Here is a 16584-nt window from a genome sequence, read left to right as displayed (position 1 = left end):
AATTTATCCCTCCCCCCACTTACCCCCTGGTAACCGTAAGTTTGTTTTCTATGTCTGTGACTTTATTTCTGTTTTGTAGATAAGTTCATTTGTACCCTTTTTTTAGATTCCACATATAAGTGATATCATATGATATTTGTCTTTCTCTAATCCAACATATTTAATTAAAAATTAGTGCACAGATAGGAGCCTCTGAGCACTCTTCCTGCTTAGAATCAATTTACTACACCGATTTTTCAGTGGTTCACTTTTCCCCATTTTAGGAGATAGGCAATGATAACTCACATACAAGAAAATCATGAGAAAGGCACTTGTAGGTTTTGGTACACTGCAGATTTAAGAAACCACTAATACTAGCAGTTCTACTTATAAACCCAGGTAACCAATTCTGAGGTGTAATATCAAAACAAGTCTGAGACCACACACATTGCAATTCCTGGTTCCTCTCAACAAACGCGTCCATATCCTAGAGAGGCATTTTGTCTCTAATTACAATCAGTGGTACACCAGCTTCCGGGGGTCAGAGTTCTGTTTTGGGGTACGTCGCTGTGTACTTGGGTGCCAGTTCTTTGATGAGATTCACATAGTCGGTTTTTTCCGCACAGGCCCTGCATTCTTCTCCCCAGCTGTACAGTATCTGTTTCAGCTCTGCTACTCTCATCTTGGACAGGTCCACTGATGCCAAATCCAATTTTTTTTCTTCATGACAAAAAGGAAAAGCACAATTTTTAAAAAACAAAACCAACTATGAAACACTTAGAAAGGCAAATAGTGTTACTTATCTTGGTGCTGACTACCCTGTGATTTAAAGTGGGGAACAGTTCCAGTGTCTATGGAAAACAGGACATACCTAAGAAAAATGTATCATATGCAAAGCTATTGGGATAACTCATGATCTGTTGGACTTTCTTTCCATGGAATTATACTCGCTTCAAAACAGGGCCTGTGTAGCTTTGCAGTCTTTGCTACCACTCCATGGGTTCTCAAGACCAACGTTCATAAAACAAATAGCACCGCATCCGATTTGCTGCTCCTAAGGTAAGAAGAACGGAATCAATAAAAGGCGGTACCTTGGGATGGCCCTGTGTGTGTGGCCAACTGAAAGCCATAGATTGTAACTAGCTAGAAAGTTACGATTCACTTTTATATGAGATATGTCTGTGGTAAAACAGATGAGCACACATATTACAAAGCACTAATACAAATTAGTTTTTAAATACAAATTTAAAGAAACCCAAACACATGAATAAAATTAGGAGCATTATCACTGATCCTTAATTGTTTTGGATCTCTGCTTAAACTCACTTGATCCCTCCACCCCTACTGGGATTACCAAATCATCACAGGGTTTACTTACAGACCTTTGGGGTATAGCCACCTCTCTAACGCTGGTGCCTCGGTACGAGCCAATCTGGCTCCTAGCATTCTTGCCAATAATACCTGTCACCAACATCTAACTCCTCTAGTAAGACTATTGTTTCCCTGTTTACAGATTATCTGCAAAGGATGTCAAGAACTCAGCTACTTCTCTATTGCCAAGCCCAAAAATAGAAAAATAATTAAGCTCATCTATAATATACTCGTGATTCTGATTTCCCCGTGAGAAAGGGGCAATTTTTCTCTTTCGAAGGAAAGTCTCCTTCCCTCTCCCTCACCACCAGTGGTGTGCTTGAACATAGATACAGCATTTAAGTTGACTTGTTTAACAATTAGTGGCAGCCTAGGACTTTTTCAGCTTGACCTCTTGAAGCATTCCTTTTGTTCCCTACATAGTAGAACATGGCATTTAAAAGCCTTTCAATAACCTAACATAGTTGTCAAGTGATTTTTCAAAAACTTCCTGTCAGTGTACCCTAAGTTAAAAGTTGGATTTTAGACTTAGGAACAAATTTAATCAGGAGGTAAAAGATCTATACACAGAAAACTACAAGACTTTGATGAAAGAAATTGAAGAAGACACAAACAAATGGAAAGAGATCCTGTGTTTATGGTTTGGAAGAATTCATAGTTAAAATGTCCATACCATCCAAAGCAATCTACAGAACCAATGCAATCCCTACCAGAATGCCAGTGGCACTTCTTACAGAGATAGAAAAAAAATCCTGAAATTTGTATGGAATGACAAAGGACCCTGAATTGCCAAAGCAATCCTGAGAAAGAACAGCAAAATGGTGATTATAGTTAAGAATACTGTATTACATATTTGAAAGCTGCTAAGGAGTAGATCTTAAATATTCTCATCACAAAAAAAGAAATGGTAATTATGTGATATGATGGAGCTGTTAGCTAACATGGTAATCATATTGCAATATAGAGGTATATCAAATCAACGCATCGTACACCTTAAAATTACACACTGTTATATGTCAATTACATCTCAGTAAAGCTGGAAATAAGTAAATAAAAGTTGGATTTTAAAGGCTTTTTTATTTGGAGGGTCAGCTACACTCTGCTCCAGAAAATCCTTACATTTTTTAATAGTGATTCCCATTCTTTTAAAAAACAGAGCAAAGGGCTTCCCTAGTGGCGCAGTGGTTAAGAATCCACCTGCCAATGCAGGGGCCACAGGTTTGAGCCCTGGTCCAGGAAGATCCCACATGCCACGGAGCAACTAAGCCCACGCACCACAACTACTTAGCCTGTGCTCTGGAGCCCTCGAGCCACAACTACTGAGCCCGCGTGCCACAACTACTGAAGCCCACGCACCTAGACCCCATGCTCCGCAACAAGAGAAGCAACTGCAACGAGAAGTCCGCGCACCGCAACAAAGAGTAGCCCCGCTCACTGCAACTAGAGAAAGCCCGCGTGCAGCAACGAAGACCCAGCGCAGCCAAAAATAAAATAAATAAAATAAATTTATAAAAAAAAAAAAAAAAAAACAGAGCAAGTGAAAACATTCTTTCAGGTCAAAAACCAAATAACACCTTCCTAATTGAAAACATAATCCAAGTCTACACTTACCTTGTCTGTTAATTTCCTGCCTGACATGACAAAATACCTTTAGGAGTAGAAACTTTTATAGCCCAAATTATTAATACTCCACAGCTCAAAGGCCCCTGTTCAGTCTCAACTTTCCTGCCAAACATAAGCTGGGAAGAATTTAGAACTAGTGGTCTATTCAAGATAAATGGTTGAAGGAAAAAAATAGTTTCTTGCAAGTGTTGGTAGTTTCTTCAGGTTATTCTAGAGAACTTGGCATTTGGCATTAACTTTAAAAGGGGAAAATCCTCTATGACTCCCTAAAACTACAGGGAAAAAGTCAATACCAACAGTAAATCTAGTCCATGGCTCCCTAAGAGCCTCTAGTGGCCAGCATTGCCAAAACATTAATAAGTACTCTCTTCTTCTCAATAATATCTGATTAATTTTTCTATTATTCAAGAAGCCCAGTAAGATCCCTTGCTCATAGTAAAAGCTATTCAAAAGAAACTTGTTGAAGGGAAGAATCAGCACAGTTTTGTCCCTTTGGGGGCTATCGTTTATATGGACTCAGCGATTCCTGCCTCTACTTCGTTACTTGGAAGCCAATAACAAAAAACATCTGCTTCATCACCACCCTGGAAGTTTGGGCCTGCCCTTGGCCATTTGAGAAACAGCTTGTCTTTGGTATCTTCTGACCTTAAACCTATTTAAAGCCATCTGTGTAGCTATAGTGCATAGGCTTATTACACAGCTATGCTGGAAAATAAGACTAAAATAATTCAGAGTTGGGTGCTAATTACTTAGGTAGTTTACAAAGACTATGCCAGGTATGTAACATAAAACAATGACATAAGCAAAAGAAATGGATTTCTACTGGTGGAATTACAGGTATTAGGATAGGCTAAGTGGGGAATCCCCCAGCCTTTTATTTATTTATTTATTTATTTATTTATTTGGCTGCGCTGGGTCTTAGTTGCGGCACTCGGGATCTTCCTTGCAGCATGCGGGATCTAGTTCCCTGACCAGGGATTGAACCCTGGCCCCCTGCATTGGGAGCACAGAGTCTTAACCACTGGACCACCAGGGAAGTCCCCCTCCAGCCTTCTATGATACCTAATCAATCTACCCAAAAGACTGGCCCAGATACAAATCCTCTGTATAAGAATAGATCTATGTATGTAAAATTTATAAGGCCAAGGATAATGTTTTAAATAGGACATCTTCCTTTTCTGGCTGTTTATTTTAGGCACCCTTGATAAGGCTCTTTCATCAGGTAAAACCTGCTTTGATGTGAATGACCTATTTCCTAAAAGTTAAAGCTGGCAGAATGATAGCTCTAGGAAGAACGTTAGAGTCCCATTTAAAACTTCAAAATCCTTACATCACCTTTGAATAGATGCAACTTTTGTCTTAATAGGTTACCAAGAGCTAATTCACCACGAGTAGCTGCTCCCTTGAAATTTTGAACTCTTCCTTGACATATGTAGTTGACAACGCCTTAGTGATTTAAGAGGTTAAACTTTGCCATTTGGGTGGGCAGTTTTACCTAATGCTGACTGTGCCAGAATTCATTTCTCTTCCCCCAAAGAAGTTCACATGGCACTAGGCACCACGCAGCAGTCCAGCACCCTATTAGCAAGTGTAGAACTTCTTTCTTTCTAACACTGACTTTTTAGAAACTGGCCCTATGTTTAGAGAATTGGCAATATGCTGGACATTTGGGGAAAAAAACATTTGACTCCGTTATACCGTATTTCAGCTCACAGATCTGACTGTCCATCCTCTTCAGCTTCTCGCAAATCTTCACTGCAGGCATGTGCACACTCATTGGGCGAGTGACCTCACTTAGGATCTTTGTGGCCGCATCTTTTGTTGCTCCTAGATAGTAGCACTGAAGGGGAATGAAGAGACTTTAGGGGCCCAGACACTGAAAAAAAGCAAGTAGTATAGTTTCAAGAAGTGAGAAAGAGGTTAACCTAGTTTTTGTGGCCCAGCTTTTAAATTTAACCCCTGCTAAGACACCAGAAAACAAACGACTCCGTTCCCATGATCAGCCTAATTAGAAGTGCCCTGCAATTCACATGATGCTTAAAGACTACTGATAAGAGCTAACACTTGCTAAATGTTTTATCTGTGCGACACACTGCTCTCAGGGCTTTAAAGGTATTGATGTATGTAATTCTCATAACAATCCTGTGACGTAAGTACTAGGATTTTACACCCAAGCCAACTGGAGGTCACCCAACTAGCAAGAAGAAAAGACCGAATTAATTTAAAAATCTAGCCTTTTGGCTCTGGAGTCCATGCCCTGTTCCATCACGTTCCACTGCCTTTCAAGCTCCCTGACAAGCATTTGACATTTAAAAATATAAAACTTAATGGTGCAGACAAATGCTGAGACTTTTACAGTGTGTCAGTGGTGAACAGTCAATGAGGAAAATTTAACTGACAAATTCAACATGACAATTTTAGGCAAAATGAATTGGCCCAAGATTGTCTTTAGTGCTGTAAAAACAGTATATTGAAACAGGTCATTTGTGTATACCCAGGAAACACCATTACAAGATAATAAAAGTACTTCATTAATTATGCATAAATAATGATGTAAAAATATTTTGATAGATTTCACGAATTGTCTTGATAAGAAGTGGAAAGTATACCCACTCTTAACTCAGGACAGTAAATTCTCATTAGGAATTCAATTGTATAATTTCCTTTAAGAAATTGTGGAATTGGTTGCCTATGGTTTTTTCAAAAAGCCAAATGAAATGAGACATACTCTAGATGAAAATACATTGACTCCATTTCCCTGAAAGATCAATTTCTGCTCGCTTTCTGCAGTGAGCAGGCTTGAGGCAAGCATCGAAGAAGGAGAACATTAAATTCAAGATGAGAAATGAAATGATGAGCAGTTTTCTCCGAGCACAGGGAGAAAATGAAAGGTGAAGATTTACCATACCAGGCGGTTTTCTTTTCCTTTGACATCCAAGCAAAAGCTGATCAATTCTTTTTCTATGGTGTCCAGAGAAAAGTTGACTCCTCTGGCTATCAAGGAGTTGTAGAATCGGTTCAAGAATTCTTGACACACTAGAAGGAACAAATAAATTATGTATTTGTGTACAATATCACCACTACCACACCTATGTATATGTTTCTCCCACCAAATAAAAAAGTAAGTATGATTCAACGCATTGTGACAAATTAAATTCATATTTTAAGTAAGAATGGTTTCAGGCCTGTAGCTTTTAGCTTAGTCTTGGGCCTTGAATAACATGAGCTTATTGAATCAATCCATCAATCTATGGAACCAAGTTCCACTTAATATGAGAACTTTCCCACAAAATGTCACTAACCCTAAAAGAAAATATTGCCTCCTCTGGGATATGATGCTTGGGACAGCTTTGTTTAAAGCATAGAGAAAAAACAGAATATGTGTCTTGAATGAAGCCCCTTGGTAGTCTGCATCTGCCTGCATGTTCCAGTTTGAACCCCCGTCTGAACAATCGTATTCAATCACAGGTTCCAGAGTCAGTGAAGAGATGACACTCAGAAGAGGCACAGGCAATAAGAACAACCATAGTTACCATTTGTTAGCACTGTTCTGAATACTTTATGTGGATGAACTTATTCAAGTCTCAGAACAAAACTCTGATGTACATTACTATCCTCATTTTACACATGAAGAACCTGAGTCAGAGAGAGGCCAGTGAGCTTGCCCAGTAAGTGGTAGAGGGAGTTTGACCCCAGATGGTCTCCCTCTGGGCCCACATGCTTATCCACTAGGGTACTCTGAAATAGAAGGAGGCTGCTTTCCCACGTTGTTGTCCCAAAGGGGAAGTGTCCAAGCAATCAGAGAAGGACATGGAGGCCAGAGCATATGCTGGAAAACAGCAGCCCTCATATTAGAAAGAATTTTAGGGAAATAGCATAAGGAAGAGTGGCGAATTCTAGGGTAACCAGGAATAAATTTAATAGTATAGCAAGACTTTGAAGGAAAAAAATTACAAAACTTTATCAAAAGACCTAAAAGTAGACCTAAGAAATGGGAAGATAAGCCATGTTCATGGATGGGAAGATTCAATATTATGGATGATAATTATTTTTAAGTAGATCAATAAACTCAATGCTCTTCTAATGAAAATCTCAATAGGATTTTTTATAGATTTGATAAACTGATCCAAAAATACATATGAAAAAACAAGAGCAAATGAAAGCCAAGAAATACTTGAAGAAGAAGGAGTTTGGGGAGTTGGCCTTATCGGATATCAAGACCTAATTCAAAGCTATAGCATTTGAAACATTGTGGGACTGGCACAGAAATAGACCAATGGAACACACTAGTGAGTCTAGAAACAAATCCACAAATCTAGAGGAGCTTGGTATAGTACAGAAGTGATGCTAAAAATCAGTGGGGGAAAAATGGACTAGTCAATAAATGGTACTAGGACCACCTGCCATGGAAAAAGTTAAACTTAGACACCTATCCAAAGCTACACACAGACGTGAATCCCAGGTGAATAAGGACATATGGGAAGAGCAACACTGCAAAAGTTTTAGAAGAAACCTTAGGAAAACATCTTTATGGCATCAGGATAGAGAAGGATTTCTTAAAGAAGAGACCAAAACACGGATCATACATTTGATTACATCAAAATTAACCAGTTTTTTAATGCAAAAGAAATCGTAAGCAAATGATAAGACAAGCCACAAACTGGAGGAAGATATTTACGACTTATATAACTGACGAAGGATTAATATCCAAAATACATGAAAAATCACCATGGTCATACCCTCAGGTCCAGTCATTACCAATGACTATAACCTCTATAATCTCAGTGGAAACATCCCATTGTCTGATCATCATCTCCCATCTTTCCAGCTCACATCCTCTAACACCCCAAGGTAAACAATTCCCTGACCCTGCCAGGTCATACTATTCATTGATGCCGCCACCATTTCACCCTGCTTCCTCACCCAGCTTAGATTCCATGGTTCAACATTATAATAACTCCTTTGCACACAGACTGAACTCCCTTGCATCTCTCTCCCTTGTTGGACTCACCCAGCAAAATCCTAACCCTGGTTAAAACTTTGCACCTATACTCACTGAACGTGGCTGGAGGAAATAGCACAGCTGTACTCACTGGTCTCACTGTAAATTCATGACCGCTCATTTCAGTGAGCCATCAGTGCTCCCAACAATCCTACTACATTGACCTCATTCTCACTCTGTCCCACTCCCAAAAGGACAATTGCGCAGCTGCTCTCTCAAACCTTGTGTCACACCTCCACCCCATCTTCAGTGATGATGGTGCTTCCTATTTCTCTGAGGGAAAAAAAAAGCAACAGGAAAGAACTCTCCCTTGCTCCTGCCACCACATCTACAACACGTGTACCAGCACAGTCTACCTTAATTCTATGAATGAACTGTGACAACCCTTCCACCTGCTAAAGTAGATCCTATCAACTCCCTGCTCCTGCACCTCTGCCCTCTCTCTCCCGTCTTGTTCCCATTAACATGCTGTTAATTCTCATATCTTAAAAGCAACAAAACCTCTCTCAACATCACATCCCACTTCTCCACTCCTGTTTAAGAAAAACACTCTAAAATAATTTTTATACTTGTGGTTTCCAGGTCTCTTCTCTCTCCCTCTCTGTCCCTCCCCCCACACCAAGTTTAAAGCCAGTGAGTTATAAAAGGTTCAGTTTGAAAAATAGTGTCCCTTGTCTCCCCTTCCCCATTTCCCCCAAGCTCAAAGCTTTCATTTTCAACTCTTTTAGCTGATTCCTTTGGTATTTACAAATTTTAAATAACATGTTTGTGTGGCTAATTCCTAATTTTATTTTTAGTCTTAGATATTTATTATAGTTTTTTCCTGTGGAAGAGAAAGATTTAACTCTTTTGCCCAAACCCATCTCTTGTAAAAAGCATTTGGTTGGATGTTTTTATGTAGCCTCACAATCTTTGTCTTTTAACTTGAGCATTTACTACTTAACTTAGTACTTGAAAAATATAATAATGCCACCTGCAGGAAAAGAGCTACAACTTTTTTGAAAAGATAATAATAAAGTTTAAAATCAAGTTAGTGGAATTATTAAATTATCAGTGGGCTAGGAACATTATTTTCAGCAGTTCCATCCACACCTTCTAGAACTGAAATCAGTCCTACATTATCTGCTCCAGCTTGATTTTGGAGGGAAAAAAAGACACCAGATTAGTCTTGCTGGTACCAGTACTAGGGGAGAATTGCTACCTAGGAATAAAATACATGTTATAATGAGTTAAGACTTAAGAATAACCAGAAGCTCTTGAATAATTTGTATATTACTTCATTGTTCCAATTTTATTTTTAATATTGCCTTAAATAAATTAGTTCCCAACTCCACACTCAGAAAGCAGTATAGGTAGGGATTCAGTGCTTCGGCTCTGAAGCCAGACTCTCTGGGTCCAAATCCTGGCTTTACTATTTAATATTTACTAGCTGTGGCTTTGGGCCTTTCAATGTTGACTCACCCGACAGTCTAATTGCCATTCCCTTTAAGTTCATCAGTCTTCTTTCTCTGTGTTTAAGATTTTCTCTTTTCTCCTTTTGTGTTTTGCAATTTCCTTCTGATATGGTTAGATGCGGAATTATTTTTATTTATACTGTTTGGAATATACTGGACTTCCAAATCTGTGGATTGATGACTTTCATCCGTTTGGAAAAATGAGCTATCATCTCTTTTGCTCCACCCCTACACTCTCTCTTCTCCTTCTGGAAGTCCAATTAACATATGTGGGAATTTTTCTCTTGATCCGCATTGTACCTTTATCTCTGTTTCATATTTTTATTCTCTTAATTGCTCAGTGATTCCTTCTTGACAATTTCTTCAATCTTCTAACTCACTAATTCTTTTCTCAGCTGTGTCTAGTCTGTGGTTAATCTCACTAATTTCTATTTGTACATGTTTATTTGGTTCTTTTCCAAATATGTTTGGACATTTTTAATAGCCTCCTGCCCTTTATTCATATTTTCAATCCCTTCCTTTATTTCTTTAAATATAATAAACATATTTTATATTCAGTGCCTGATAATTCTAAAACCTGAAGCCTGTCCAGGTATGCTTCTTCTGTCTCTTGTCTCAACTGGCTGTCTCTTATGGTGCTCTTCTTCCCATGGGTTTGTGATTTTTCTGAATGTGAGCTTTCTTAGAACTTTGTGGGAATTATTAGAATTTTGTGGGACTGGATTGAAGGTGGATTCCTATGTGAGATTAACATTTGCTGATGCCTACTTGAAATCCCTTTAAACTAAATTCTCAGTTTGACATGTTTTGGATCACCCAGGTTGGCTGTGTCAATTTGGGCTTCAGTGCATATGTGTGGTAGCTTGTGAGTATGAGTGATCAGGAGACATTTTTGTTTTACCTTTTATTCAGTAAAAAGTTCAAGTACTACAATTTCTTTTAGTCTCTAAAGAATGGTGGTAGAATTGTGGTTATTTCCAGGTCACCTTTTATAATGAAAGTCTAGCTCTCTGGGGTTCCAAACTAATTGGGGGAGGATCCAGTATTACACACCTAACTTGGGAAGGTTCTGGGCTATGTCATTATTCTCTTTATTTTATTCATTCTCTTTATTTTACAGCCATGAAAATCTAAGTTTAAATTGCCTGGGTGGCAAATACCCTCAAGAAAAATCCCAGCTTCAGGGGTCCCTTTACCTCTTTTGGTTTCCACTTTCACATTGTTTTTGGCCTCTGGGTATGCCTTACTAACTTACACTTAACATTTTCACATTTTTATTTTATCCAGTGTTTTCAGTTGTTTTCAGCTAGACGACCAGAAATGTCTATTTTTAGAACATGAAGTCATATTCATTCCTAATGCTATTTAATAGGAACAGAACACTAAATATAATATAGCCATGTCGTGGTTTTAACAAATATTTATTGAGCAATTAGTAAGTGCCGGACAGTATTCTATAGGTTGTTGGAAAAACAAAGCTCTTACTCTCAGGGATTACATTCTGGTGAATAAATAAAAGTATCTTGTGGCTGTGAAGAAACATAAATTTGGTAAGGAGGATAGAGTAATAGTATAAGGTAACAGTATTATTCTAAACGGGGTGGTCAGGGAAGGTCTCTCAGATAAAGTCGTATTTGAGCATAAACCTTAAGGAAGTGGGAGAACAGCTTAAGTGGAGTGCTTGGGAAGAACTCTCCAGGCAGAGGGAAGAACAGCATAGGCATGTCCTTGGCAGGCCCAAGGACCATAAGGGAGCCAGCATGGGGGAAGTAGGGTGACCAAGAGGGAGGATGGTAGAAAATGAGGTCAAATGAGCAGCAGCTCATCTGCAGGTCATCTAGGGCTTTGAGGCCATGGTAAGGGCTCTGGGTCCTACTCTGAGAAGGCATGCCGTTAAAGGTTTTGAGTAGAAGGGTGCAGTGGTCTGACACTACTTTTAAATTATGCCTCTGGAGGTTCTTTGGAGAATAGACTGCAGGGGAGCCAGAATGAAAGCAGGCATAACCATTTGGAGGTTCTTAAAATAGCTGCATATCTTGAACCAGGGTGGGAGCATTGGAGGTGATGAGAATGGTTGGATTCTGGATGTATTTTGAAGGTAGAGCCAAAAGAATTTACTAATGGATTGGATGTGGCATGGTGGGGGGTGGGGGGGGCGGTGGGCGGAAACAGAAGTCAAGAATGACTCCAAGGATTTGGGCCTGAGAAAATGCAAGAGTGGAGTTGCCATTTGCTGAACTGGTAAGACTGCAGGAGAAGCAAGTTTGTGGAGACCAGCAGGAATTCAGTCTTGACATGTGAACTTTGAGATACTTCTAGACAACTGTGACGATTAATTTTATGTGTCCACTTGGAGGGTGTTTTTGAATGAGATTAACATTTAAATCAGTGAACTCTGGGTAAAACAGATTGCCCTCCATAACGTGGATAAGCCTCATCCAATCAGTTGAAGGCCTGAATAGAACAAAAAAAGATTGGCATGAATAGAACAAAAAAGCATGAGGGAATTCTCCAGCAGACAGCCTTCTGCACCATTGGCTCTCCTGGGCCCCCAGCCTGTTGGCCCACACTGCAAATTTTAGACATCTCAGCCTCCATAATCAGGAGAGCCAATTCCTTATAATAAATCTATCTGGATGTATGTATGTATGTATGTGTGTATGTATGTATGTATGTATCCTATTGGTCTGTTCCTCTGGAGACCCCTAATATAATGTCTGACACCGCAAACAGTAAGGAGCTGCTGAGTATATAAATCTGGAGTTCAGGGGTGAGTTCTAGGACAAATACTAAATTTGTAATTCATCAACATTAAAATGATCTTTGTGGGATGAGACCACACAAAAGGGAGAGATCCCGGGTCTCAGTCTTGTGAAACTCCATTGTTTAGAAATTGGAAAGATGGAAAGAACCAGAAAAAGACTGAAAGGAGCAGCCAGTAAGGGAGGATGAGAACAAAGAGTGAGGGTGTCCCAGAAGACAAGCAAAGAAAGTGTTAAAAAGGGACTGACTGATCAGCTGTGTGAAATGCTACTGATAGAATGAGGAAAACGAGACATTTGCCAACATGTATTTTGCTAAGTTTAATTAGCAAAAGACCAAGTATGCAAGGGAGACACCTGCTGTAATGATCCATGCATAAACCATCGTTAAAGCCTCCTGGTGACCTGTAATTCTCCTCTCCCTGAAAAAGAAACCCTGTGTCCTGATGGCTCAAAGCTCTTTCTCTACTCCCACAATACACCTTCAGATGATTTCTACACCTTAACTGTTGCTCTGTCAATGTATTACCTAGATGGTGGGTGTTGGGAATTCTAACTTGTACTTTGAAAGATACACTTTTGACTCACTAAAAGCTATATAATATTTTATTGCAGCATATGTGCATACATGTATTCAACAGAATTGAGTGCCTACCTTATGCCCCACACCATGGTAGCCACTGGAGATGATGTGGTGAGAGAAACGGTCTTGACTGTCAAGGAATGCACACATGGAGGAGACCAAAACGATTTCTCAACACTATGAAACATGTACTAGATACTGTGAGAGAACAAAGGAGAGGCAACTCCCTGGAGGAAATTGGGAGACCACTGAAAGATATTTAGTGAGGGAATTACATGATCACCCTGCCATGGGAAGGATGCTGTTGTGACAGTAAGGCAGTTGAAAATGGTGAAGGTCTGTAACGAGGCACTGGAGTCGGGGAAGGAGAAAGGAGCAGAGTCAGCCAGAAGGTAGAATCAATGGACCCAGTGTTTGATGGGTTTAGGGCATCAGGGAGAGACAGAAGTCTAGTCTAGTGGACCAGTTATGTACTGATGCCATAAGTATAACAGGTTTGGGGGACTGAGAAGGGAAGGAGACGATGACTTTGGTTTGTGACTCTGTTGAGTTTGAGGTATAAGGTATCTAAGTAGGTATGTTCAGTCATCAATGGGATGCAAGGTCTGAGACTCTAAAAAGGAGGTGGGGTGGATATAAACATCTGGGATTAATCAGACTATAGATATTCTAATATTGAAGCCATGGCTAAAGAATTAGAAGCCTACAAAGATACTATGAACAAGTGGTCACAGAGACAGGAAGCAAAGGCAGGGAAAAAGCAGTATCATAGCCATCAAGAGAAGAAATTTTCTGAAAAAGAAAGAAATCAGTGGTGTCCCATGCCACAGAGAAGTCACAGTAAGAATGGAAATTTATTCCTTGGGCTTACATGAAGAGACTAATCTCACTATAATCTCTTCAAATATTTTCTCAGGTCCTTTCTCTCTCTCTTCTCCTTCTGGGACTCCTATAACGTGAATGTTGTTTAATGTTGTCCCAGAGGTCTCTTAGGCTGTCTTCACTTCTTTTCATTCTTTTTTCTTTATTCTGTTCAGCGGCAGTGAATTCCACCATTCTGTCTTCCAGGTCACTTATCTGTTCTTCTGCCTCAGTTATTCTGCTATTGATTGCTTCTCGTGTATTTTTCATTTCAATTATTGTATTGTTCATCTCTGTTTGTTTGTTCTTTAATTCTTCTAGGTCTTTGTTAAACATTTCTTGCATCTTCTCGATCTTTGCCTCCATTCGTTTTCTGAGGTCCTGGATCATCTAAACTATCATTATTTTGAATTCTTTTTCTGGAAGGTTGCCTACCTCCACTTCATTTAGTTGCTTTTCTGGGGTTTTATCTTGTTCCTTCATCTGGTACATAGCCCTCTGCCTTTTCATTTTGTCTATCTTTCTGTGAATGTGGTTTTCATTCCACAGGCTGTAGGATTGTAGTTCTTCTTGCTTCTGCTGTCTGCCCTCTGGTGGATGAGGCTATTTAAGAGGCTTGTGAGATTAATCTCACTATAAATCACCTAACAAATTAGTAATTTAAGGATCCTGGCATGCATTTATTGCTATAACCAGATAACCATAGTCTTTTTATTTATGTCATAGGGTTTTGTTTATTAAAATTAGTCCCATAAATGAATGTATAATTATTTCAAAGTAAAAAATAAAATTTAATAGCCCCATAATACAATCCTTTTAAATAAATTCAGAAACGTTTGCATTTTTTTTTTTCAGTAAGCTTCACATGACCTAAAGCAGGCAGAAACTTGAATATTCACAGGGCCCAGGCAAGTAAAATGAATGGGTAAAGCAATCCAAGTCTAGGAAAAACAAAAACAAAAACCTAAAGAACACATGTCCTTTCTAAAAAGAGCAGCCACCATCAGTTCCCACTATATGGACATATGGGCTAGTCTTGACTGGTCACCTGGTTTTCAAGATAAGCCAGAAATCTGAACTTTTTAAAATGACATCTCCCAAGTTTAAAATATAGCCAATTAATTTAGATGTTTTTTTCAAAATACTTTGTGAACTTAATAAAATACATTAATAGGTCCCAGGTGGTTCATGGACTATCAGTTTTTTACTGATAAAAGAAGTCATTGGTGTCCCATGCCACAGAGTAGTCAAGATAAGAATGGAAATTTGCCCTACAGTATGTATAGAATTTTAATCTTATACATTGAGGGAAAATTAATTGGCTAGTGACAAAGACTCATAAGCAGAAACAGAGCCAGAACTAGACTCTATTTCTTTTTGTTCTAAAACCAGTATTTCCTTCGTTGTGATTCTACAGTGTTAACAAAAGGAAATATACACCCAGGTTACTCAGACATGCAAGTTAATAATCACAATATGCTGTAATAAATTCAAGAAAGACGTTAGAAGCTTCACAATTAATCCAGATGCTCTGGCTCTTCTGAAACGTTTTTAAGTAGAAGCTCCAGCAGTTAAATTAGTGATGATTAAGCCAGTCAACTGTTTATGCCTCACAAATTCTGCTTTAAACGTATAGTACCCAGTTATAAGGGATCTTTAACTGAAAATTATAACTTGGCTGAACAAATATATCTAAAGTTTGACAATAACATCATGTAGGTATTTTAAATTTCTGGAGAAAAGTTTAATTATTGCAGGGCTGATAGAAAACTGGACTCCAATTGTGAAGTCTTTATTCAGTTATATTACAGTCTATACTCACCCATTCATTAAAGGTATATTGTGAACCTACCATTTCCTGTTATGTAAGAATAGATTCGAAAGCTCAGGGAAGGATGAAGCGGATATACATGTAACCTAATTATTTCAATGAATGAAACTCGGAGGTAAGTGCTACAGTAGTCCAGGAGGAAGGAGGTAGCACAGCTAATTATCTCCTTTGACCTCGTTACCAGCCCTCTGCGGTAGGTATTATCACGTTGATTTTGCCAGAACCGGGTACAGTGGCCTCAGAGCCAGAAGGCTGGGTGGGATGTAGACCCACCTGTTCTGAGTGCAAGTCCACAGCTGAGATTCTGTGAACAGAAAAGGAATCGTTTTTTTGTATTCCTCCTCTAAGGAGTTAAGGTACTCCTTTGTAAAGAAACTTTTCCCTGTAAAGTTCTAACAAATGTTAGTTATGTGCTCTGATTTAAGCCATTTCAACTCAATTACAGACAATTTGTCATGTTTTGTTTCTTGGGGAGTTATAAACTAATTTGAACTTGAAAAGCTTCTGTGCAAGGAAAGGCAAGTCTCGCCGGTTAGGGCAGCAGAATCATTTTGGAGCCAGGGTCGTCTGCATCTAGGTGCGTTTGCACAAAATCGAATCCAAATCCAAACCCACCAGCTTTGAGGCAGTTTAATCGAGCAAGACCAAGAACGCGGCCTGAACATGTCCCTGGGCCCGGCTCGAACTTTTTGCCTAGGCTTGGGCGAAGGCGATCGGAAACCACGGCCAGGGCCCGTATTTCCTGAGTGAAATGCTATTTATAGGCAGGCCCGGGAGAAGCCAAAGCCGACAACAGCTGCACTGCGACGCGGTGTCACCGCCATGCAAGCAGGTCTCACACCGCTCACCTTCACAGTCGGCGCCCAGCCGCCCCCCGGCCTCCTGGCCCTGCGCCCGCCCCGGGTTAGAGACCCAAAGCCCGGCGCAAAAGGCCACCACTGCGGCTGGGCTCCCGCACCACATGCTGAGCCAGCTCCAAACGCCTCGCCACCTGCGAAATGAACCGCCGCGCTGCTATCGCCCGGGGCTGCTCCAGGACGCAGGAGCGCAGAGCCAGGTTTAGAAAGAAATCTGCCTGGAGTTGCTGGGACACATGATGCAACTCAACCGTGAGTTTC

At 39.7% G+C, this 16584-nt stretch overlaps 1 protein-coding gene across 1 annotated transcript; it reads right to left on the bottom strand.

Annotated features, from left to right (window-relative positions):
- Nucleotides 1-311: 311 nt before the first annotated feature.
- On the bottom strand, nucleotides 312-16499 carry CDNF (cerebral dopamine neurotrophic factor). Its single transcript, XM_061181570.1, has 4 exons — nucleotides 16315-16499; nucleotides 5882-6009; nucleotides 4672-4813; nucleotides 312-699 (listed from the first exon to the last, which is right to left on the bottom strand). Exons 1-4 carry the CDS (start codon nucleotides 16427-16429, stop codon nucleotides 521-523), a joined length of 564 nt encoding a protein of 187 aa, XP_061037553.1. The 5' UTR covers nucleotides 16430-16499; the 3' UTR covers nucleotides 312-520.
- Between the last annotated feature and the right edge of the window lie 85 nt (nucleotides 16500-16584).

The sequence above is a fragment of the Eubalaena glacialis genome, chromosome 2, assembly GCF_028564815.1.
Source record: "Eubalaena glacialis isolate mEubGla1 chromosome 2, mEubGla1.1.hap2.+ XY, whole genome shotgun sequence".
Taxonomy (NCBI): Eukaryota; Metazoa; Chordata; class Mammalia; order Artiodactyla; family Balaenidae; genus Eubalaena; species Eubalaena glacialis.
The sequence above is the reverse complement of the archived record's forward strand: the minus strand, read 5'-3'. Positions and strand labels throughout refer to the sequence as shown.